Source organism: Chiloscyllium plagiosum, unplaced genomic scaffold (assembly GCF_037043375.1).
Source record: "Chiloscyllium plagiosum isolate Xiang-an unplaced genomic scaffold, Cpla_swu_hap1 HiC_scaffold_15, whole genome shotgun sequence".
Lineage (NCBI taxonomy): Eukaryota > Metazoa > Chordata > Chondrichthyes > Orectolobiformes > Hemiscylliidae > Chiloscyllium > Chiloscyllium plagiosum.
The window spans coordinates 70,358,432-70,384,523 of record NW_028270153.1 but is presented as its reverse complement, the minus strand read 5'-3'; the positions used below and the strand labels follow the sequence as shown (position 1 = coordinate 70,384,523).

At 42.0% G+C, this 26,092-nt stretch overlaps 1 protein-coding gene across 1 annotated transcript in view; it reads right to left on the bottom strand.

The window, feature by feature from the left end:
* Positions 1 to 26,092, bottom strand: part of LOC122540775 (transcriptional repressor CTCF-like) — a 224,243-nt gene that overhangs the window by 172,680 nt on the left and 25,471 nt on the right. The window contains exons 5-7 of the mRNA XM_043676988.2: positions 24,105 to 24,238; positions 11,422 to 11,542; positions 8,821 to 8,970 (exon numbers count right to left, since the gene is read on the bottom strand). Of these exons, the coding sequence (XP_043532923.2) occupies positions 8,821 to 8,970; positions 11,422 to 11,542; positions 24,105 to 24,238 (405 nt within the window). The remainder of the gene's footprint in view (positions 1 to 8,820; positions 8,971 to 11,421; positions 11,543 to 24,104; positions 24,239 to 26,092) is intronic.

The following is a 26,092-nucleotide window of genomic DNA, read 5'->3' as shown; positions in this document are numbered from 1 at the left end:
ACACACATACACGTACACACACTGTCTCACAGACACTAATACCCCTCCCCACATGCGTATATATACACACACACACGTTTGTGGGATGAATTTGTACTTGCAGAATTATATTTTGTTTTGCTCAAAAACTGCTTAAATCCATGTAAGATTCTGTAATTCCCTTTTTTAGATTGGAATCAGTCTGAACATTGGGGCACTTGCAGCCTCACACAGGGCACCTCACACCTTCAATGCATTATCTGGGCCAACATGGCACCTATTGTTCAAGTTCACTTGTGAATGTAACTTTAAGAAAGTTCTGGAATTTACATATAAAAGAACTGAAACCAACATGCTCATTTTAAAAGTTGAGAGACTTAACAAACAATCCAGGTCTTTTTCATTATAAAATTTCAATTACATCACACTGTAAACTTTTGCTATAAATTCTGTGTCCTACGATCTTATACTCCACAACCACCTGTTGAAGAAGCAGTACTTCCAAATAAACCTGTTGGACTATAACCTGGTGTCGTGTGACTTTTAACTTTGTAGAGATTGATACTACTGAGTGGCTTGCTAAGCCTTTTCAGAGGGTAGTTGAGATTGCTGCATTGTTGTGGCTCTGAAGTCACATGTAACCAAACAGGATGAGGACAGCAGAATTTTTTTTCTGAAAGACATTAGTGAATCAGATGAGTTCTTCCGACAATCCATGGTTATCAGTAGATTCTTAATTTCAGATATTTTGTTGAATTTGAACTCCACCATCTGCTGTGGTGGGATTCAAACCCAAGTTCATTAGCTGAGTCTCTGAATTAAAGATCTAGCAATAATACAACTAGGCTATCCCCTCCATCTACTATAATAGTGCCCTATTTAACTAGGAATAATGTGCTGATAGTCATGACCCACTGTTCCAAATGTCAGCACAAAATGTATAAAAATCCCAATCAGCTACTAAAACCCATTATGCCTGACTCTTACAAAGAACAAAAGTAAACCACACAAATTTCTTCAAAAATAATAAAAAGACCTCCCTTTTTATTCTAAAACACAAGAAAGTGAAAAATAATCTATAAATTAAGCAAAATAAACAATATCTGTTCAAAACAAACAAACTCCAACGCGTAAACAAATTTCCAAAGATAAAAAATCAAGGCCATAAGGTGCAAAGTTTTTATTTCTTCTACAATCTTTTTGATTTTTTTGAACAGAGTGACACTGATGACTGTATGGTGATGGTGATGGTTGTCCTTCAATGTCTGATCAAGTGAATAGGTCTTTCCTTGTATGAATTTTTTCTTTAAACTTTCTTCAGTTTTCTGTCTTTATCCTCACACAGAGTGTGTTGATGGCTTTCTGTCTATAGGCTATGGATGCTTTTCATTCTCTGCTGCCTTTGGCACTTACAACCCTACTGCTTAACCAATCAGAAACTACTGTCAGGCAGAAATCAGAAACTTTAATGTTTCTTGGTGCTAAGCGACTGCCTCATATTTTGGCTTTAAGAAAGCAACATCGTATTGCACAGCTAAACAATATGCAACACTTGTTTTTCATGTTTTAAAACATTTTCAATTACAGCTATCCAAATTCCATTTCAGTTTATATTTCTGAAAAATATGGAATTTCTTACAGTACTGCCTTTTCTCCCTTTAAACTCAATCCGTTCAAGTTTCCTTGATAAATGACTCATGGAATACAACTCTAAGTACTGTATGCATCTTGTCAATTCAATGGCTCATCTTCCCAAATTACTAATCATTCATATTCACTCATTGGCACATTTCACCATCTCTCCTGTTCATGCCTGGCTTTCCGTTCACTTCCACTTGATCATTGTCACATTGCAGGAATGACTGGCACCCGGCTGTGGGCCAACACCAGCTAGAAGTTGGAAGACATCATGCTCCTCCTTCTCTATGAGTACAAGATTCTTGAAGTGGCTAGAGAGGAGCATGATGGCTCATACTGGGCCAAAGACAGACCAAGCCAAGCTTCACTGTGTTTTGTTGCGTGGCTCTCCCATTAACAATAGTAGTACTGCATTCTTAATCTGCACAAGCCTTTATCCCTTTTAGAAAACCAATTACCTCTTCTCTCATGCAGACTCCAGTGGCACCCAGTGCACCCCAAATAATGGCTCAGTGCCAGGAAACATTATCTCTACCTGTCAGAAAGAAAGCCACCGAACCCTCAGAGGATACAGGCAAGCTTTCACCTGCAACCTCTACCAGCGAAGCGACTTTTACCTTGATGGGTACTTCTAAATCAGACCTGGGAGCACAACCTTGTCAGCACATCAATAAGACATCTCTACAGCTGGTTGAGAAAGACACACCCTGGTTGCTGGAACTCAGTCAACTCCGAGGTACCAGGCACCTTCAAAGCCCCAGACAGAAGATGATGTTATGATCTCTACCATTAATGGTTTTGTTAAAATCCACAGAAAGATATGGGAACTGCATGCAGGTTCTGTCAGCGGCAGATGGTAAGCTGAGCCCAACATCATCAGTAATGTATGGTTGCAGCATGCACATGTTTGGCAATCTCCATGGCGACTGCCATGGGCAGTCAGGTTCAGTACTTGCCTACAGACATGCAATATTTCAGTTGAGCCACAAGCTCTCAGTATCAATGGCCCAGTGACAGGGGGACAGAGGACTTAATCTCACTCTAAGGAGCTCTTTCTCAAGGTAGTGGTGCTAGCACAGGAAGAAGAGACACAGACTTCTTGGAAGCTTTATTACAAGGTGCTCCAAAGATGCCCAGCTCCTCTACCTCCAATTGTAAAGCCATAGAAGATCAAGCTGAGGTCAGTGACCCTGCAAATGGACTGGAACTATCAGTAAGCCCTGTCCTACAGGCCAAAGGGCATCAAGGAACAACAATCCAAGTCTTCCAGGCCACCAGGACCAATCACAAAGCAAGTCCCCTTCAATTGTGGAAATCAGGACTGCATTTAGATGAAGTGGAAGAAAAAAAACTTTACCGACGTCATGTAAGTGCATCATTGAAATATCACTGTAAATAATTCTCATTTTTACTTGCACTGTTAAAATATCTGCTCTAGAGTAATTTGCACTGATGACCTGGTTAAGTTACACTCAGATGAGCAGCCTCTTCAGACAATTCAAGGATGACCGATGTTGCAATAGCCAAGCACTGTTCATCCCTCACAAGCAACTGACCCCTTGACTGCAGATAGTATCAGTTGTCAGGAATGCTTGAATAGCCTCGGCACTGCAATTTTTAATGGGGACAACACTGAGCTAAACAGAAATTACAGGGATCGTGCTAAAACCCTTTGCACCCCTGTTGTGTGTGAGAGGACAGAATCAGTGTTGAATGTAGAGATTTCTGGAGAGAAGGTTCCACTCTATCAGTTTTTCAAAGCACCACATTACCAATTAAGGCTGCAAAATGTACAATTGGCAGTCACTAGTCTCCTCTCCCTATTAGCCCACTGTCTGAGAAAAGATATACAAAGATTTGCCTCAGTTCAAAGCTGTTCCAACAGAATTCTCAAGCATTTCAGGGTAATTTACCAGTCTATCCACAGTCTGAACTGGAGGATTATCAAGGAAGGCCCAAAAGAGGATTCCTCTCAACCTGCTGGTTATGACAGACTTTTCACAAAACACTCAGTTATAATTTGTTGACTGAAACCTTTAGAGCTACCTAATCTGAATGCCATGCAATGTTAATTCACTATCTCACTGACTGCTGTTTTTCTTCCTAATGATCAGCGAGACGTAATATGTAGACACCCGAAAGTGGATCCCAGCCGAAGATATCAAGTGGATATTTGAATAGATAATGACAAATTTACTCACAACAGAAAAGGTCAAGGACTGCAAAAATAACAACATCCACATCTTTCGCACTATGCATGGGCCATTTGCCAGATTACCAGCAGAATGTGAACATGTAAATGAAGACCAAACTCAACTCATTAATTCTGTCTGCAGTTTTCAAGAGACTATCTCTGGCTTCTCAGGCTTGATGATGCATTGCTGTGTAAATACATTGGTTTTGGACGGTTGCCGTGTTCCTTATGTTCAGCCTTAGAAGGTTAGTTACTGTTGATCCCCCATTATGTCTCCATCCAGGAATACAGTGATAAAACACACAATAAGCAACAATGATGTGGTGAACTCTTTCTGGGTTATACTGCAAGGCTCTGCTGGGCCAGTCCTCATGTTAAGAAGGCATATGGTCCAGACTTCTATGGGCCTCGTGCAAGTCTGAGCAGTGCTGTATCCTCACTGTTCATCAATCTGAAATGTTCAAAAAGGTGTCCAGAGCCAAGTTTGGAGGGTATACCATTTATCGCTCAGCAGCCAACTTTATAGTACTCTGGTCCTTGGAAAGACAGTGGAATCTGAGATTTGAGCACTGAAGGAGTAAAAGCTTTTTTCTGTTGATAAACTCTGCAGGTTGGTAATGAGGCATTCTTGAAGCAAAGTGAGTGCAGTTAATATCATCCTGCACCTGAGGGAAGCCAGCATTGGTGGAGAATCCCACTGCCCGAGCTGCTTTATGTTTTTCATAAAGGATGAAGGATAGCTGTGATCTGGAGAAAACAGCATCAGTTACATTCCAATAGATTTACAGATCAAGCAGTGGGTGATGCCACACAATTCCCCAGCTGCTACTTGAAATGAATAGTTGCAAGAAAGTGCAGTACAGTTGTGAGCGACAATCACCAGGATGAGACTGTCGTTCAGTCCTTCTGAGCACAAGTCTTCCTCCAGCAGATGACATAGGTCAGTGCTCATTGCCCAGAACATCCTAAATCACTGCTTGCAATGTATATCAGTGAGTTGAAGAAAATGACAATGAGGCATATCGATCTATAGGTGCCTGAGGTCCAAAGTATTAAAGGATTGAAGTGATGCGCAAGCTAGTTCGAGAGCATGGTGATGTGATGTGGCTGGTGTGGACAATGCGTCAAGGAAGATGGTGTCCATGGAGCATACGAAGGAACAGTTGAATGATCGCCGGGACAGCCATTCAATGATCTGTAGCCACTGGATAGCATTCTGATTTACATCGTCGAAACTTGCACTGTCTAGTTTCTCACGGAAGGAGAGAATTTAAGTGATGTTTCAATAAGGAAGTTGATGTATTAATGAGATGCAAACCCATAGAAACAAGGCAATCGCCACTCAATAGTGAAATTCTGAAAATGTCAATTAAGGTTTATGGGAAAATCGCAATGCGGTCAACTATTTTAAAGATAGCAGACAGGTCAAGAATGATGAGAAGAGATAGTTTCCCATGATCGTAGTCATATGGATGTCATTTATACTTTGCAGCGTGAGGGATTCAGTGCTGTGGCAGGGGCTGAGACCTGATTGGATTGATTCAAACACAAATTTCCAGGAGAAACTGGCACAAATATAAAGGCAACAATAAATTAAAGCATGTTGAAAACTGAACGTGGAAGACAGTTTGCAAGAACAGAAGGTTGGGTTTTTGGAGAGGGCTGATGACAGCCAATTTAAAAGGAAGGGAAACAGAGTTGATGAAAGAGACTGTTAACAATATGAACTAAATCGATGGACAGGAAATGAAGAGAAAATAGGGTCAAGCGAACAGGAAGAGCCTCATGCACAGAGGAGTTTGAAGAGTGCATGAGGAGAGAACATACAAAAGGAAGAGGCCTAGATGGTTGTCTGGTGGGATAGGAGATAAAGAGGGCTGATTAGGTAGTCTCAATTTTAGTGTCAGAGGCCAATGAGCTCATTGGGGTGAGAATGGAGGAGGCGGGGGAGGGGTTTAAGAAGCCCCCATTGTGACGTTGGTGGTTATCTTTACAGTCTAGGATGATCCTGAGCAATTTTGGCAGGGTACAGCAATGCTACCAATATGTATTTGCAGCCAATGTCGGGGCCTTGCCAGTTTTGAAAAAAACGTCCATTATGTGGAAAGTCACCAGAATAGTGCAAACTGCACAGAACACTGATTATTTTGCAAAGGTTCACTAAACTAAATCATGCCTACTGGCTAGTAGAAATATAACTAAATTGCCTTGAATATGTACATTTAGGTCGGGAGCAAAATCAGGGCAATTCCTGACTCCATGAAGCCACCTGAGAAGAAGTTCCCAAGACCTGCGCCAATTGTCCACACACAAATGCATCATGGCTGTGACTGATGCCATTTGTGCCAAATCTCACTACTTCATCCTGTTTCCCGTAATGAGGTCAGTAGACGCCTGGGCAGTATGCTTTTCAATGGAAAAGGGTTCCATTCCATCAAGGTGCAAGTCATTAGTGATCATCAATTTCACTTGGAACTTTCTGTACAGGAGCCTGGGAGCTGTCACAATGCCTATATCCTTGGGAACGCCTGTGATTCTGCTATGGTTGAGGGTGCACATGATTATTGGGAGACAAGAGATACCCAGTGTGACCATGACTGATGACTCTACTCTGCAACCTCCTAACTAAGGCAGTGTAGATAGAATGCAGTCCATTCTTTGGTCATGGCCATGGTGGCAGATGATAAGCATACTGATCAGATTCCACAGCTTGGACCAGGATAAGGGTGTATTTCAGTAGACTCCAGAGTGCACTGCATAATCTTAGCATGCTGTTCTCTGCACAACTAGAACAGGAAACAAAGCAATGCTGATGATCTTGGACAGCAGGGGCATTTTTCACAGAGGGGGATGAGAATATTAAACACCGTACTCAAGCATAGCAGTTCTGACACTACAAACCATATAGGACTTAATGGACAACGTGTAGGCGACAGATAAATGCAGCGATTGCTAATGACCATAAAATTATCAGTGCAGGACAGGCAAGCAATTTGTTTCTGTTCTGAGAGGCAAATGTTACTTCTGTTTATTTGATTTCTGTTCACTTTTCGTTATTGCAAATGAAAGTGAATGTTTTGAGGTGACTAACAGCTTCCCTGTATTGTGATTATCCCACATTAAACAATTCTCAGTCACAGTGAACACTAGGGAAAAAGTATCAGTAACTTAGAGTAGGTTGTGATTTAAGTCAGGTGAGATGTGTGTCCCGGAGCTTAAACAGAGAATGGTGTAGGAATGTACAGTTGTATTTGCAAAGAAGTGACAGCTGTGAGAACCATAAGTTTTTAGTTGCTGTGCCACTCTGATGACAGTGAATGGTAACTCTAAGCTGCCAATGCAACTCTGGGGGCATGATTGGGGTATAAAGATGGTGCTCGTACCAGGGATGCCAGCGTATCCCAGGATATCTGGCAATGACAAGTACCCTTGCTACAGCAACTAATAAAAGACTCAGGGTTGCAAGGGGCTTGATAAGTAGTTAATGAGGCAAGTTTGGGATTATCAGGTAAGAAATCTCACTAGACCATGAAACTCAACAAAAATAACATTCTGCCAAAATGTGGTGTGAATCAGATTCATTGGTTCACACAATTTTTTTTATTCTTGGGCGTCGCTGACTGGCCAGCATTGATAGCCCATCCCTATTTGCCCTTGAGTAGGCGGTGGTGAGCTGCCTTCCTGATCCATTGCAATCCACTTGCTGTGGGTTGATCCGCAATGTCGGTAGGGAGGGAATTCAAGGCATTTGACCCAACTACTGTGATGGTACAGCAGTATACTTCCAAGACAGGGTGGTGAGTAGCTTGGAGGGGAACTTGCAGGTGGTGGTGTTCCAGGTTCTTCTAGATGAAAGTGGTCATGGATTTGGAATATGCTGTCTAAGAAGCTTTGGTAAATTTCATTTGGTGCACATTCATGTCTACAATTCCATGGGGCAATTTACCTCTCCTAAGGAAGCCTGACCACTCCCAAAGATGTCTTGCCACAGTTCACCAAAATATTCCGGCTATTTTAGGTCATTCTCTACCAGGATTGATGGCCAATGGGCTGAGAAGTGGCAGGAGGAGTTTAATTTAGATAAATGTGAGGTGCTGCATTTTGAGAAAGCAAATCTTAGTAGGACTTATACACTAGGGAGTGTTGCTGGTTCATAGCTCCTTGAACGTGGAGTCGCAGGTAGATAGGATAATGAAGAAGGTGTTTGGCATGCTTTCCTTTATTGGTCAGAGTACTGAGTACAAGAGTTGGGAGGTCATGTTGCGGCTTACAGGGCATTGGTTAGGCCACTTTTGAAATATTGCATGCATGTGTGAAACTTGAAAGGGTTCAGAAAAAATTTACAAGCATGTTGCCAGGGTTGGAGGATTTGAGCTATAGGGAGAGGTTGAATAGGCTAGAGCTGTTTTCCCTGGATCGTCGGAGGCTGAGGGGTGATCTTATAGAGCTTTATAAAATCATGAGGGGATGGATAGGATAAATAGACAAGGTCTTTTCCCTGGGGTGGGGGAGTCCAGAACTAGAGGGCATAGGTTTAGCATGAGAGGGGAAAGATATAAAAGAGATCTAAGGGGCAATATTTTCACGCAAAGGATGGTACGTATATGGAATGAGCTGTCAGAGGAAGTGGTGGAGGCTAGTACAATTACAACATTGAAAAAGCATCTGGATGGGTATATTGAATAGGAAGGGTTTGGAGGGATATGGGCTGGGTGCTGGCAGGTGGGACTAGATTGGGTTGGGATAACTGGTCGGCATGGACAAGTTGGACCGAAGGGTCTGTTTCCGTGCTGTTCATCTCTATGACTCTAATTGTGGACTGTACCTCCTACTCGCAAAATCAGATCTCACTGATGGCAGCTGTACTTCTGCAGGGGTCAGACTGAGGGGAAGGATATTTAGATTCTGGCCTCTAGTGCCATTTAAAATGTAAAATTGAGGCTATTGTTAAAGTTTTAATTTCCATTGCCTCTGAGCTACCAAAACTAGCTTTTTCTGGTTGATCTTACCCAAGTCACTTTTTCTTGCAATGATGGCATCACAGTGAGGACAGTGGTATTTGGGCACATTGTCTGTGTGCTTCTGTCGGATGTGCATTTTCATCGTTCCACTCTGTGTAAAATTAGCCTCGCACACATGGCACTTGTAAGGCTTCTCCCCTATAAAAAAGTCAGAAATTACAAGCCTTGTTATTCAGCTCATTACTTATAAATTATAATCAGAACCAAATTACATCTTATTCCGTAATACACAAAAATGAATAAGCATTGTAGTAGTAGCTTTGCAGACATTTTTGAGCATGCAATATCTGCCCCTTGAAATAAAATCAACATTTCTAGAATAAAGAAACCAATGAATGTTAATCACTAAAAACAAAATTATCAGCAAAACCCCATCACTGCAAATTAATTTTAAAAGAACATTAATTCATGGCAAATAGTGAAATTGCTATCTATGGATAAGTTATTATTAAATTAGCTGTTACTGAATAAAAAACATGAGCAATCTAGATTTGAATCTTCTGTAACTAGTCAGCTTTAATTTCCATACCTGATACAAACAATTTGCATGTCTCCAGGTGGATTGATTTAGCAGCATAAACTAAAGAAATAATTTGGTAAAGATTTGAAACAAATCCATGTAAAATGTCAATGAAATTACCAATTAAAGATTTCCAGCATGTCAGAAACAGCGTTACGTTACATCTTAACAATGGACACATGCTGGGCATGAGCACACATGTGCAATTGAGGCTTTGGTCAGACCCACTATGGAATATTGTGAGCTGTTTTGGTCCCTGTGGCTAAGAAAAGATGTGCTGGCCTTGGAGGAGGTCCAGAGAAGGTTTCCAAGAATGATCCCAGGGATAAAGGACTTGTCACATGAAGGGTGGTCGAGAACTCTGGGTCTATACTTAATGAAATTTAGAAGGATGACAATAATTTGATTGAAACTTACAGGATACTAAGCAGCCTGGATAGAGTGGACATGGTGAACATGTTTCTGCTTGCTGGAGCGACTAGAACCCGAGGGCATTGGCTCAGAGTGAAGGGATGACCCTTTAGAAATGAGATGAGGAAAGATTTCTTCTGCTAGAAGGTAATTAATCTGTAGAACTCATTGACACAGAGGGTTATGGGGGCCAAGTCATTGAATGCATTTAACACAGCGATAGATAGGTTCTCGATTGTTAAGAGGATCAAGGGTTACAGGGACAAGGCTGGAGAATGGGGTTGAGAAACGTATCAGTCATGTTCAGCAGAACATACTTGATGGGCCGAATGGCCTTATTCTGCTCCTTATGGTTATAAGTAAGAATTTCAAGTCAAAAGAAAAAGGTTACTAAGATTCAGTTAGTCTTTCTTGTAGAATACCAAACTTGCTTCTTCCAACAGTTTCTTACACAAGTTCAGAATCTTGATTACTACTCTCAGCACAATATAGAGTTGTCACTTTGACACATGCACTCCACCTTCACAGCTTTTCTTTTCAATACTTATTTTCTTTCTGTGTACTTTTTTCTCCACCCCTTCAGATTTACTACCCTGTCTCAGTTCCATAATTGCCGAAGTTCTCCTTAAGCATTCAAATCCCTTGTTTAAGCTTTAAGAGTTAGCACTGGCAGGTTTTTAAAACTAACCCAAAAAACATTTTGTTCAATATCCATACACATTTATATTTCAGGTGGGCAACCAAAAACAATAATTCTGGAAGCTTTTTACATTTCCTGGCACAGGCCAGAGGCACTCAAACTAGTAGAGCAATCCACTCCTCCACCACACCCAACTGTGATAGATCATACTGACAGCAAATGTTGGACACAGTTAAAAACCACACAACACTAGGTTATAGTCCAACAGGTTTATTTGGAAGCACTAGCTTTCAGAGTGCTGCTCCTTCACTAGACAGCTACCTAATGAAGGAGCAGCGCTCCGAAAGGTAGTGCTTCCAAATAAACCTGCTGGACTATAACCTGTTGTGTGATTTTTAACTTTGTCCACTCCAGTCCAACACCAGCTCCTCCACGTCATGGTTAGCAAAGGTTGGGGCTAACTAAGCAGAGGCTAACTATCACCATGGGACCTTCAAATGTGTTTCATTCAATGATGGTGATGTACTTACCATTTGGTCTTTCTGTGGAATCTCTTTACTAAGGTAGGATTTTCTGTATGGAACTACCAATCTATTGAGTGGCAGCACTGCTGCCTGAGTGAGTGAGTCAAAGTAGCTTGCAGAATCTGGCTCTGCGTCTGGAAGTTAACAACCAAGAGGCTCATTTCTGGTGGTTGTAAATACTCTCTCCTCATTGTAAAGATTATGAGAACCCATGAAACCCTCCACCATATTAACTAACCATACTACTGGTTGACATAATGGTTGGGTTCGTGATCTGTCTGTTAAGAAACCTATGAATCTTTGTATTACATCAAATCATACTTCAAAGGAAGGGCTTAAAGATACAAAAAAGAAGTTTTCTTACTGCAACAGCAAAATAAAAATACTACAAATTTTCACTGTGCAGTTATGATACTAATACAGAGGAAGTCTGCTTAATGGACTGGATATTGCCATAATCCATAGAAAGAATAACCAAAAAGTCCAGAACATACCTGAGTGAGTTCTCATATGTCGCTTCAGCTTGTATGTATCTCTGCTAGCATAGCTGCAAAATGTGCACGGGAAAGGACGCTCCCCGGTGTGAGAACGGATGTGTCGCTTCAGTTTACTTACCTAATAAGAATAAAATATGAGAATGAAATATGATATCCATGGTTTACAACTGAAACTATTAATTAAAGTGAATAACAGAAACGAGCATGTAACAACTTTGACTCATTCACTGTACGATGGCCATAACTGCCTTTTTCTCAATTACATCTGAAATCCGTGACCAATACTTTAAGCCCATGATAGGCATGAGAAACTGCAGTGCAAACTTGTTATGTGCACCTTCCACCCCGACCTCAAATTTACCTGAACCGTCTCAGACTCCTCCCTCCCCTTCCTAGACCTCTCCATTTCTATCTCAGGCAACCGACTCAACACGGACATTTACTATAAACCGACCGACTCCCACAGCTACCTGGACTACACCTCCTCCCACCCTGCCCCCTGTAAAAACACCATCCCATATTCCCAATTCCTTCGCCTCCGCCGCATCTGTTCCCAGGAGGACCAATTCCAATACCGAACAACCCAGATGGCCTCCTTCTTCAAAGACCGCAATTCCCCCTCAGACGTGGTTGACGATGCTCTCCACCGCATCTCCTCCACTTCCGCTTCTCTGCCCTTGAACCCCGCCCCTCCAATCGCCACCATGACAGAATCCCTGGTCCTCACCTACCACCCCACCAACCTCCAGATACATCATATCATCCTTCGTTATTTCCGCCACCTCCAAACGGACCCCACCACCAGGGATATATTTCCCTCCCCTCCCCTATCAGCGTTCCGGAAAGACCACTCCCTCCGTGACTCCCTTGTCAAGTCCACACCCCCCACCAACCCAACCTCCACTCCCGGCACCTTCCCCTGCAACCGCAAGAAATGCAAAACTTGCGCCCACACCTCCCCCCTCACTTCCCTCCAAGGCCCCAAGGGATCCTTCCATATCCGTCACAAATTCACCTGCACTTCCACACACATCATTTACTGCATATGCTGCACCCGACGTGGCCTCCTCTACATTGGGGAGACAGGCCGCCTACTTGCGGAACGTTTCAAAGAACACCTCTGGGACACCCGCACCAACCAACCCAACCGCTCCGTGGCTGAACACTTTAACTCCCCCTCCCACTCCGCCAAGGACATGCAGGTCCTTGGCCTCCTCCATCACCAGACCATGGCAACTCGATGCCTGGAGGAAGAGCACCTCATCTTCCGCCTAGGAACCCTCCAACCACAAGGGATGAATGCAGATTTCTCCAGCTTCCTCATTTCCCCTCCCCCCACCTTATCTCAGTCTCAACCTTCGGACTCAGCACCGCCTTCTTGACCTGCAATCTTCTTCCCGACCTCTCCGCCCCCACCCCCTCTCTGGCCTATCACCCTCACCTTATCACCCTCACCTTAACCTCCTTCCACCTATCGCATTCCCAACGCCCCTCCCCCAAGACCCTCCTCCCTACCTTTTATCTTAGCTTGCTTGGCACACCTTCCTCGTTCCTGAAGAAAGGTTAATGCCCGAAACGTTGATTCTCATGCTCCTTAGATGCTGCCTGACCTGCTGCGCTTTTCCAGCAACACATTTTTCAGCTCTGATCTCCAGCATCTGCAGTCCTCACTTTCTCCTAGTTAATTTTAGACAAGGTCTGACACTGTATGTCTTTGTATAAATTATCATGATATGGTCTTTCTTCAAAGCTATATTTCATGGCTGCCTAGCTCCTCTTTTTTTTTAGATTAGATTAGATTACTTACAGTGTGGAAACAGGCCCTTCGGCCCAACAAGTCCACACCGCCCCGCCGAAGCGCAACCCACCCATACCCCTACATTTACCCCTTACCTAACACTATGGGCAATTTAGCATGGCCAATTCACCTGACCTGCACATCTTTTGACTGTGGGAGGAAACCGAAGCACCCGGAGGAAACCCACGCAGACACGGGGAGAACGTGCAAACTCCACACAGTCAGTCACCTGAGGCGGGAATTGAACCCGGGTCTCTGGCGCTGTGAGGCAGCAGGGCTAACCACTGTGCCACCGTGCCGCCCACTTACTTTCAATAAACTGTAGTTTCACCTGTCCCTTCAGGGGGAGGGATGGAAAACATCCCATAGCTCTATTCAAAGAGAAGCAGGAGAATTCTCCTGATGTTCTGTGTAACATTTATCCCTAATCAAAATAGACTACTTGGTCATTTATCTCACAAATATAGATGATAGTACCCTATGTGCAAACTGTCTGCTTTCCTACCAAACAATGACTGCACTTCCTAAGTATTCCACTGGCTGTAAAACATTTGAAACATTCAAAAGTTTCAAAACATATTGTTTACTATAGATCACAGATTAAAAGTCAACTTCTGAAGCTTTGAAAAATCCTCCCAAAACAGGGATGACCAATACACTGAGTATAATACATGAACCAATATGCAAACTAAAATGTGCAGCTCGCCACCATTTTGAAATACGGTTAAAATGCAAAGCCTGAAATTCAAATTAAATCAATGCAACATTTTATCCAATTAAATAATTCTGCAAGGGGTAGAACCTTTTAAAACAATCAAATTCAATATCTTCAGCATATGATGCTGCTAAGAGTTAATCAAACTCTTCCTGAGTCCACTTGGTTTTGACACCATTATAAAGTTCTCTCTTTGGTCAGGTTTAGCACTTTCTGTTTCAGAATCAGCAATTCATCTTCCTCTCCATCCATGAATTGAACATTCCACATTTTTGAATGATCTGATGGAAGTTTATACACCAACTGCATATCAGGAAACCATAAAATCAAGGGGGAGCATATAAATAAACTCTCTTCTGTTCCCTTAAGGAAACAGACCAATAAATGTGTTTCTGATCCAGACCCTTTGAAGTATCAATAGAAGAAACTTCAAGGATTTGCAATCTTTATCCAGCATAAATAAATATTATGTGGGTAGCAGAATAGGTCAGAGAGCCAGATCTGTCAATCACAAGCAATGTTTTCCCTGCGGGCCGCTGTTTCAGTCTCTAATATTGTCTAGGCGCTCCAGTGGGTGAGTGGGCACTGAAATGCCATTGCTTGGCATACTGGATATTAGGAACTTTGGGGTGGGTGGAGGGGAATGGAATGGAGTTTATCAAAATCCATGGAGGAAGGAAATGTGGGGTGACTAGCTTGGTGTGGAGGCAGCGGTAAGACATGAGGAATTTCTTTCAAAATGTTCCCTTATTCAGACTATGTTTCAATGACTCCTCTGATGTGCCATGAACCATGTGTCCACTGAAAGTTGGCCCAATTCCACAATGAATAAAGAGGATTAGGTCATACTTATTGCCAAGATGGAACTGGTCAGGTTGGGAATGTAGACTAGGAGAAAGTGAGGACTGCAGATGCTGGGGATCAGAGTCGAGATTGACGAAAGGCTGATGAAGGGCTTATGCACGAAACGTCAATTCTCCTGCTCCTCAGATGCAGTCTGACCTGCTATGCTTTTCCAGCACCCCTCTCGATTGGGAATGTAGGCTTACAATCCAAACCTGTCAAACTCCTATACTTGGGGCACTAGGACCATAAAAACTAAGCCCTTTGTGATTTTTTTTTTCTCCATCTCCCATCCATGTTGTGTGAATGTGTTTCTCAAATGATTTGTTGACATACACATCCAAAGATTTGTATAACTAAAGTGTGTTACTTCATGGCAGGCAGATTTTGACCTCATCAGTTCTACCGGATTTGAACATGTCCCACAATAATAAGCAACGCTCTTTACATAAGTTACCAGGATGCCTGTTCCATATATTATTAATTAACAACTTCGCCCTGTCATCTTCTTTCCAATTGTTTTCATGGAGGTGCAGAAAAATCCTACTGAGAACTTGATTTTAACATGATTCGTCCCTGTTTTGGGAGGATTTTTAAAGCTTTGGAAGTTGACTTTTAATCTGTGATCTATGGTAAACAATGTTTTGAAACCTCTGAATGTTCAAAATGCTTTACAGACATTGGAATACTTTGGAATTGTAGTCATTGTGTGGTGGGAAACTGGATAAACTGCTTGCACACAGGATGATAAATGCTGTTCTGAGAAAGGGTCACTGGACCTGAAATGTTAACTTTGCTTCCTCTCCACAGATGCTGCCAGACCTGAAGATCATAAGACAGAGGAGCAGAAATTAGGCCATTCAGCTCATCGCATCTGTTCCACCATTCAATCATGGCTGATAAGTTTCTCAACCCCATTCTCCCAATTTCTCCCTGTAACCCTTGATAATCAAGAACCTATCTTTCTCCATCTTAAATATACTCAATGACCTGGCCTTCACAAACTTCTGTGGCAATGAATTCTACAGATTCACTACTCTCTGGCTGAAGAGTTTTCTCCTTATCTCTAAAAGATCTTTCTTTTATTCTAAGGTTATGCCCTCAGGTCCTAGTCTCTCCTACCAACGGAAACATCTTCCCAACATCCACTCTGCCCAGGCAATTCAGAATTCTGCAAGTTTCAATTAAATCCCCCTTTATCCTTCTGAACTCAGTATAGACCCAGAGTCGGGGAGAAAGTGAGGACTGCAGATGCTGGAGATCAGAGCTGAAAATGTGTTGCTGGAAAAGCGCAGCAGGTCAGGCAGCATCCAAGGAGCAGGAGAATCTACGTTTCGGGCATAGACCCAGAGTCCTCAAACGTTCCTCCTATGTTAAACTGTACAAATCTGCTCTAAGTACTCCAACTGGGGTTGAACCTGGGTCTTGCATAACTGCAGCAGAACTTCTGCATTCTTGTACTCAAATCGTCCAGGTATAAAGGCTGGTATTAGCTCTCTTGATTATTTTCTGCACCTGTTGTTACATTTTAAAGATCTATGCACATGAACCCAAGTCTCTTTGGACATCCACTGTATTTAATTTCATATCATCTAGACAGCACCAGCCAAACTTTCTCAGTCCAACCAAACACTTGCTTACAAGAACTCCATCTGCCACAGTTTTGCCCGTTCATTTAATCTTTCAATATCCCTTTTCCTACTTTTTTTTCCCTTTGATATGCCATTCTCCAAATCATTAATAAATAATGTGAATAATTGATACCCTAACACAGATCCTTGTAGGACACCATTGGTCACACACCACCAATCTTAGTAGCTATCCATTGTCCCTACTTTCGGTCACCTGCCACTCAATCTATGTCAGAAATTTTTCAGTAACTTGCCCTCAATTTCATGGGCTTCCACCTTAATTAACAACCTCTTCTGTGGGACTTACAGTAGTTACCACTTCAAACAATTTAATCAGGTTTGTCAGGTATGAATCCATGCTGATTGTCTGTAATTAACTGAAAATTTTCATGGAGTTCAGTTACCACATCCTTGAATATAGGCTCCAATAATTTCTTCATCACAGATGTTAGGCTAAGTGGTCTGTAATTATTTGGTTTTCCTCTTTTGCCCTTCTTAAAAAGCAGAGTGACATCTTCAATTTTCCAATCCAGAGGAATGACTCCTGTAACTATGGAATTCTGAAAGATTACAGTTAGGGCATCTACAATGTGCTTCCCTACTTCCTTTAACATCTTCAGATGGAAACCATCAGGTCCTGGGATTTATCACTCTTTAATTCAATTTAGTTCTTCAATAACTTTCCCTCCATCATAAGGTCAGAAATGGGGATGTTTGCCAATGAATGCACAATGTTCAGTACTATTCACAGCCCCTCAGATACTGAAGGTCTCCATGTCCAAAAGCAACAAGATCTGGACAATATCTAGGCTTGGGCTAACAAGTGGCAAATAATATTCATGCTACACAAATACCAGGCTCTGACCATCACCATTAACAGACAAACTAACCATTGCTCTTTGACAATCTAACCATTGCCCCTTGAGTGGGCGGCACGGTGGCACAGTGGTCAGCACTGCTGCCTCACAGCGCCAGAGACCCGGGTTCAATTCCCGTCTCAGGCGACTGACTGTGTGGAGTTTGCACGTTCTCCCCGTGTCTGCGTGGGTTTCCTCTGGGTGCTCCGGTTTCCTCCCACAGTCCAAAGATGTGCGGGTCAGGTGAATTGGCAATGCTAAATTGCCCGTAGTGTTAGGTAAGGTGTAAATGTAGGGGTATGGGTGGGTTGCGCTTCGGCGGGGCAGTGTGGACTTGTTGGGCCGAAGGGCCTGTTTTCACACTGCAAGTAATCTAATCTAAACTAAACTAAACTAATCTAATCAATGGTGTTACCATCACTGAATCCCCCATTATCAACATCCTGGGAATTACCATAGACCAGAAACTCAATTGTATTTGCCATGTAAACACAGTGTCACCTAAAGCAGGTCTGAAACCAGGAATACTGCGGCGGGTAACTCACCTCCTGACTCCTGAAAGCCTATCCACCATCTACAAGGAACAAGTCAGGAGCGAAATAGAAAACTTCCCACTTGCCTGGATTAGTGCAGCCCCAACAATCTCAAGAACTTAACACCATCCACAACAAAGCAGCCCGTTTGATTGGCACTACGTCCACAAGTATCAACTCCCTCCACTACCAATGCTCTGTAGCGGCAGTATGTACTATCAAGATGCACTGCAGCAATTCAGCAATGAACCTCAGACAGCACCTTCCAAATTCACAACCACTTCCATCTAGAAGGACAAGGGCAGCAGATATATGGGAACGCCACCACTTTCAAGTTCCCCTCCAAGCCACTCACTACCTTGATATGGAAATATATAACTGTTCCTTCACTGTTGCTGGGTCAAATTCCTAGAATTTCCTCCCTAATGGCATTGTGGATCAACAGGTGGGCTGCAGCAGTTCAAAAAGGCATCTCACCACCATCTTCTCAATGGCAAATGGGGATGAGCAATAAATTCTGGCCAGACAGCAACTCCCACATCCCACAAATGAATATATAAAAAAGATTTCCTCATTACCAATGTTTTATTTGTGTTAATTTTATTCAGACCCTCTTCCCAATCTACTATTAAATTCTGCAGGAATACCAGCAAGCTAACATTTTTTTACTGTAAGTACTTGAGCAAAGTAATTATTCAACATGTCTGCCATTTTTTTCATAGTCGTTCCATAGCACTTTCAGTCTTTATTGGGCCAACATTGCTCCTGACTACCCACTTTCCCTTTATGTAACAAGAAAAATGCTTCTTATTTATTTTGATGCCCTGGGCAAGTGTTCGTCTGTGATTCCATTTAGTGGCTCTTACATGTTGCTTTATGGCCCTTTGCTGGTCTTTGTACTATCTCCATTCCGCAAGATCTTTGCTGCGTTTTGTATGTTTGTAAGCCATTTCTTTCAGTTTATTGCTGTCCCTTATCTGTTTAATTGTTCATGGCTCAAGTGGAGTTCTTCCCTTTCAGCGATATAAACTGGTGTTGTATTGTGTTAAATGGTTCTTTAAACACTTCCCACCGTTCTTCAATTGAAAATCACACAACACCAGGTTATAGTCCAACAGGTTTAATTGGAAGCACACTAGCTTTCAGTTGTGTTACCCATTAGCAGAATTTCCCAGTTTATGGTGGACAGTTTCTGTCTCATCTCATTAATGTAGACCTTACCTAAATCTAAAACTCTAGCAGCTGATTTGCTTTCAAATGCTACATTGATTTCAATCATGTTACAATCATTATTTGATAAGCGTCCACACACAATTAGATTACCAATTAAATCCAGCCCATTACTCATTATTAAATCCAATATTGCTTGTTCCCTTGTTGCATCCAGGACGTATCGCTGTAGGAAAATATCCTGGGCAAATTCACTCCCTTTCTGTCAAGTATTTGTCTACCTCTCCCAATCTGTGTTAAAAATCAAAATCCCCTATTATTACTACTCAGGCGTTGTTATCTACTTTTCTAATTTCTGCATTTATAAAATTTTGTACTAGCTCTGTACCCAACACCTACTACAGTTCAGATCCTTTACTGTTCCACCCATACAGTCTTCACTGGATATTTCCCCTTTGTTATATCCTGCCTCACCTGTGAAGTAAATTTGTTTCGAATTAGTAAGGCTACTTCCACCCCTCTGCTATTTTCCCTGTCCATTCTGAAAATCTCCTAACTTGGTATACTTAGTTCCCAAACCTGACCATTCTGCAGCTATGTCTCAATAATCACCTCTATATTATTTATTAAAAGTATGATAACATCTTTTGCTTTGGGCATACAGGAAACAGTTCTCACCATCCAAGAGTAAATGATTAAAGCATTGATAATTTAAATAGTTACCTAGAAACTCCATACTATTTTCAGTGCATTTCATTTGGTAGCAAAATGAAACAGATATTCATTTGACCTTTCTACTACAAATTAAATTTCCCATTATGTTTGCAGCATTCTATAGAAAATTGCCTCAACACAAGGAATCTGAGATGCTATATGCGATGTGCTCGAATTTATTGCAATCTATTCAAATTTGTCCTTCACAGAGTCATACAGATGTATAACACGGAAACAGACCCTTCAGACTAACTCCTCCATGCCAACCAAATATCCTAAATTAATCGAGACCCATTTACTAGCGCTTGGACCACATCCCTCTAAACTCTTCCTATTCATAGACCTATCCAGATGCCTTTTAAATGCTATAATTGTACCAGACTCCACCACTTCATCTGGCAGCTCATTCCATACACGCACCATCCTCTGCATGAAAATATTGCCCCTAAGGTCCCTTTTATATCTCTCCTCTCTCACCCTGAACCCATGCCCTCTCGTTCTGGACTCTCCCACCCCAGGGAAAAGACCTTGTCTATTTGTCTATCCATGTCCCTCATGATTTTCTGAACTTCTATATGTCACCCCTCAGCCTCCAGGGAAGACAGCCCCAGCCTATTCAGCCTTTCTCCAACCTGGCAACATTCTTGTAAATCTTTTCTGAACCCTTTCAAGGTTCACAACACCCTTGCGATAGGAAGGAGACCAGAATTGCACGCAGTATTCCAAAAGTAGCCTAACCAATGTCCTGTGCAGCCACAACACCGCTTCCAAATCCTATACTCAATGGAAAGCATACCAAACACCTTCTTCACTATACCATCTATCTGCGACGCTACTTTCAAGGAGTTATGAACCTGCACTGCAAGGTCTCTTTGCTCAGCAACATTCCCCAGGACATTACCATTAAGTGTATAAGTCCTGCTCTGATTTGTTTTTCTGAAATGCAGCACCTTGCATTTACCTAAATTAAACTCCATTTGCCACTCCTCAGCCCATTGGCCCATCTGATCAAGATCCCATTGTACTCTGAGATAACCTTCTCTCTGTCCGCTACACCTCCAATTATGGTGTCATCAAACATACTAACTATACCTCCTATGTTCACATCAAATCATTTATATAAATGATGAAAAGCAATGCACCCAGCACTGATCCTTGTGGCACACCAGTGGTCACAGGCCTCCATTCTGAAAAGCAACCCTCCACCACCACCCTCTATCTTCTACCTTCAAGCTAGTTCTGTATCCAAATGGCTACTTCTCTCAGTATTCCATGAGATCTAACCTTGCTAACCAGTCTCCTGAGGAACCTTTTCGAACACCTTACTGACGTCCATATAGATCACGTCCACCGCTCTGCCCTCATCAATCGTCTTTATTACTTCTTCAATAAAACTCTATCAAGTTCATGAGACATGATTTCCTATGCACAAAGCAATTTGGCTATCCCTAATCAGTCCTTGCCTTTCCAAATACATGTAAATCCTGTCCCTCAGGGTTCCCTCCAACAATTTGCCCACCACAGATGTCAGGTTTATCGGTCTATAGTTTCCTTGCTTTTCCTTACCACCTTTCTTAAATAGTGGCATCACATTAGCCTACCTCCAGTCTTCCGGCACCTCATCTGTGACTATCGACAATACAAATATCTCAGCAAGGGGCACAGTCATCACTTCCCTAGCTTCCTGCACAGTTCAAGGGTACACCTGATCAAATACTGGGGAATTATCCACTTCTTTGTGTTTCAAGACATCCAGCACCTCCTCCTCTGTAATACGGACATCTTTCAAGATGTCACCAGTTATTTCCCCACATTCCATATCTTCCATGTCCTTCTATACAGTAAAAACTGATGCAAAATACTCGTTTAGTATCTTCGCCATCTCCTGTGACTGCACACAAAGGCTGCCTTGCTGATCTTTGAGGGGCCCTATTATCTCCCTAGTTACCCTTTTGTCCTTAATATGTTTATAAAAATCCTTTGGATTCTTCTTAACCCTATTTGCCAAAGCTATCACGTCCCCTTTTTTCCCTCCTGATTTCCCTCAAGTATACTCCTATTGCCTTTATACTCTTCTAAGGATTTACTCGATCTCTACTGTCTATACCTGACATATGCTTCCTTCTTTTTCTTAACCTAAACCACAATTTCTCTAGTCATCCAGCATTTCCTACACCTACCAGCATTTCCTTTCACCCTAACAGGAATATACGGTCTCTGGACTCTTGTTATCTCATTTCTGAAGGCTCTTTACTTGTGAACATCTGCCCCAAATCAGCTTTTGAAAGTTCTTGCCTAATACCGTCAAAATTAGCCTTCCTCCAATTTAGAACTTCAACTTTTAGATCTGGTCTATCCTTTTCCATCATTATTTTAAAACCAATAGAATTATGGTCGCTGGCCCCAAAGTGCTCCCCCACTTGACACTTCAGTTACCTGCCCTGCCTTATTTCCCAAAAGAAGGTCAAGTTTTGCACCTTCTCTAGTAGGCACATCCACATATTGAATCACAAAATTTTCTTGTACACACTTAACAAATTCTTCTCCATCTAAGCTCTTAACACTAAGGCAGTCCCAGTCTATGTTTGGAAAATTAAAATCCCCTACCATAACCACCTATTATTCTTACAGATAACTGAAATCTCATTACAAATTTGTTTCTCAATTTCCTGCTGACTATTAGGGGATCTATTATACAATCCCAATAAGCCGGTCATCCCTTTCTTATTTCTCAGTTCCACCCAAATAATTTCCCTGAATGTATTCCCAGGAATATATGCCTGAAGTACAGCAATAATGCTGTCATATCAAAACGCCACTCCCCCTCCTCTCCTGCCCCCCTATAGTATTTGTATCCTGGAACATTAAGTGCCAGTCCTGTCCATACCTAAACCACATTTCTGTAATCGCTATGATATCTCAGTCCCATGCCCTGAGTTTATCTGCTTCCCAACAATGCAAAGTGGACAAGCAGAGACTGATTGCCAACTTCGGTGCCCATGAGGATGGCCTCAACCGGGACCTTGGCTTCATGTCACACTATAGGTGACCCCACTGCACTATACACTCTTTCACTCACACACTTGCCCATACGCAAGCACACACACTCTCACATGCATACTCTCTCTCTCCCTCCTGTACATAACTGACGTGGGAGATGGCACGGGGCAGGGTGGCATTTGGTACACGGACACACAAGATGACCACTGAGCCATAAGTCGGCCACTTGACACACAAGATGGTCGCTGGACTACAATATAGAGAGACAACAGAACAAACACAGACACTGCCTGGGGCCACCAGAATGCCAGCACAATGCACTCACTACCAAGTTAATTAGTATATGGCGGGTGGGGGACAGAATACACATCAATAGTGTATACTGCCTGCTGAAGTGTCTGGGTCCAGCCAACACCTTTGATAGAAATGCTAACAGTTTGATACTAACTCCTACAGAGTGATAATAGTCAGGGCTGCAATAATCGTCCTTCTCAGGAAGAGCGATTAGTGCCCATTACTACAGCAATGGACTTCCATGCAAACATTGAAACTGACAGTGTCTGCGCTGAAACTGACAACGACCGCGCTGAAATGAACAAAGGCTGCGCTGGAACTGACAATGACTGCACCGAAACTATTAAAAATTCTGCAATGTTTACAATGAACAAACCATGTTACAGAGACAATGTTAAAAATAACACAACACCAGGTTATAGTCCAAGAGGTTTAACTGGAAACACTAGCTTTCAGAGCGTTGCTCCTTCATCAGGTGTTTGTGGAGTATAAAATTGGAAAACAGAGAATTTATAGGAAAAGTTTACAGTATGATGGAACTGAAATTATATATTGAAAAAGACCTGGTTTGTTAAGTCTCTCATCTTTTAGAATGACCATGTTGGTTTCAGTTCTTTCATATGCAAATCACAAAACTTTTTAAAAGTTACATTCTCAAGTGAACTTTAACCACTGGTGTCATTCTGGCCCAGATGACATACTGAAGGCGTAAGATATAAGATTCTGTAAATCCTGTGGAATTCTCTCTCACAGGAAGCTGTTGGGGTCAGTTCATTAGATATATTTAAGAGGAAGCTGGACATGACCCTTATGGCTGAAGGAATCAAGGGATATGGGGATGGGATACTAGATTGCATGATCAGCCATGATCATATTGAATGGTGGTGCAGGCTTGAAAGGCCAAATGACCAATTCCTGCACCTATTTTCTATGTTTTTATGTAACATTGTAGAAATCGCTGAGCAATGTACAGTCACATCCACGTGACAGATTGCGAAAGCCCAGTTCATTCCTCTGCTCCTAGGGGACTAAGTTACCAGAGAAACAGAGAAGACAAAAACCTGCCTTTCGTTTTCAAAACCACTGGGTCCTTTGGCAGTCACACAGGCACAGTATTGCACTCACCTCAACACTAGCATAATCGCAGATTGAGCATTTGAAGGGTTTCTCATGGGTGTGCTTGTACCGTCTGTGTCGCACCACCTCCCCACTTGTAACAAATGCCATTGCGCAGTCAGGGCATTTGTGTGGTCTTGTACCTAAAAAAATAATGACAGTAAGAAAAATTTTAATCAAATTAAAACAGATTAAGGGTGCAGATTATCTTTTGCACAACATATGACTGACTTCAAATTTTAAGTATATTGTTAGAAATGTAAGGTTTATGAGTTTTTTTGTTTCTGGTCTGAGTCTTTAACTAAGGGCTAAAAGGAAGAATGAAGGTGATCAAATATCATGCTCTGAATTCTGGTGAAAACAAACCTGGATAATTTGCTTGTTAAATGGGCCCAAGTTGTTTTACAGGAGATAGGAAGCAAGATATTCATCACAGCAATTAACTATGACTCCAGCGGCTGTGTTTATAACAGACAGACAATCAGGGCCAGGTTTTCATTTCTGGGTTGGGACTGCAGCATCAGGACATTCCCCAGATCCATAAACCCAATCCAAGAGAAAGTGTTCTGGAAATTGTAATTTGTTCTGTGTGCTAGGGTTTCTTGGGAGTCAGGCTTAGCGGCCCGTGAATGAGAGAAGATGTGAGATGTGCAATTGGGCTAGGCAAATATTGTTCTGCAACAGTTGTCCAAAATTGTAAATAAATGGAACATAAAACATCTCTCTACCTCTCATCTCTACAAATTCCCCATGCCTGTTCTATGCCAACCCAATTTTCATTTAACTCTTGTAATGGGATGCGGATATTGCTGGCAAGGCCACCATCTGTTGCCTATTCCTAGCTGCCCTTGAATTGATTAACTCTCCACACCATTTTAGAAGGCCATTTAGGAGTCAATCACATTACTGCGGGTCTGGAGTCAGGTGTAGGCCAGACCTAGTAAGGATGGCAGATTTCATTCCCTAAAGTTAATTGGTTCTGAAGGATTAATGGATTTTAAACATTCACTCTGTTTTTCACTCCAGATGCTACAAGACCTGCTGACTTTCTCCAGCATTTTCCATTTTGTTTCAAGTTTTAATAAAAATTAGCAAGTTAGGTTAGCTTTTAAATACAGATTTTGTTTTTTTTATTGAACTAAATTTTACCATCTACCACACTGGATTTCAAATCCAAGCTCCAGAACATTTGCCTGCTGCACTGATTACTACAGTACTGATATTACCACTATTCCACTGCTTCCAAATAACTTCTCATTCCCTCTTTACCATCACTACCCATAATGCTTCATATCTTCCACGCTAACCTGTGCTCCTCTTCCTAGCCTCCCGTACTCTCCATGCCATACTAAGCCACTCCACTCAATGCAAAGCTCTTCATGCCAACCCATTCTTGCCCACCTCCATTCCCCTTTACAACCCCTATAACAATGTATTGCCAACTCATCCCCATCATCCTTCACTCTTACATCTACCATGCCAACTCATCAAGTATTCACCGTGGGCAGACCTCAGGTGGCATACTGAGATTAAATAATATAACACTCGAAGTGTATGTTACAGACTTTATTATAAAAACACACTCATTGATAAAAAATACATTTCAATTCCTTCACTTATATAATTCTTGTAACAGTAAGCATTTCATTCAAGGGAACTAATTATTCAGGAATATAAGATTTTTCTAAAGGACATGCAGGAAGGAAATTATGGTGGCATAGAACTGTCCTAAGGAATGGAATAAGTACGATAACAAGAAATCATCTTGGATCAAAAGATTTAAAATCCATATGGGTGGAGGTAAGAAATAAAATGGGGAAGAAGACACAGGCAGTAGTAGTCTATAGGCCCCCTAGCAGTAGCTATATGGTAGAACAGATAATAAATCAGGAGATGTATTTACAGTACATGGACTACAGCAGTTCAAGAAGGCAGCTCATCACCTTTCCAAGAGCAACTAGAGAAGGTAGCTGAGAATGTAATAGGTAGGTGAAGGT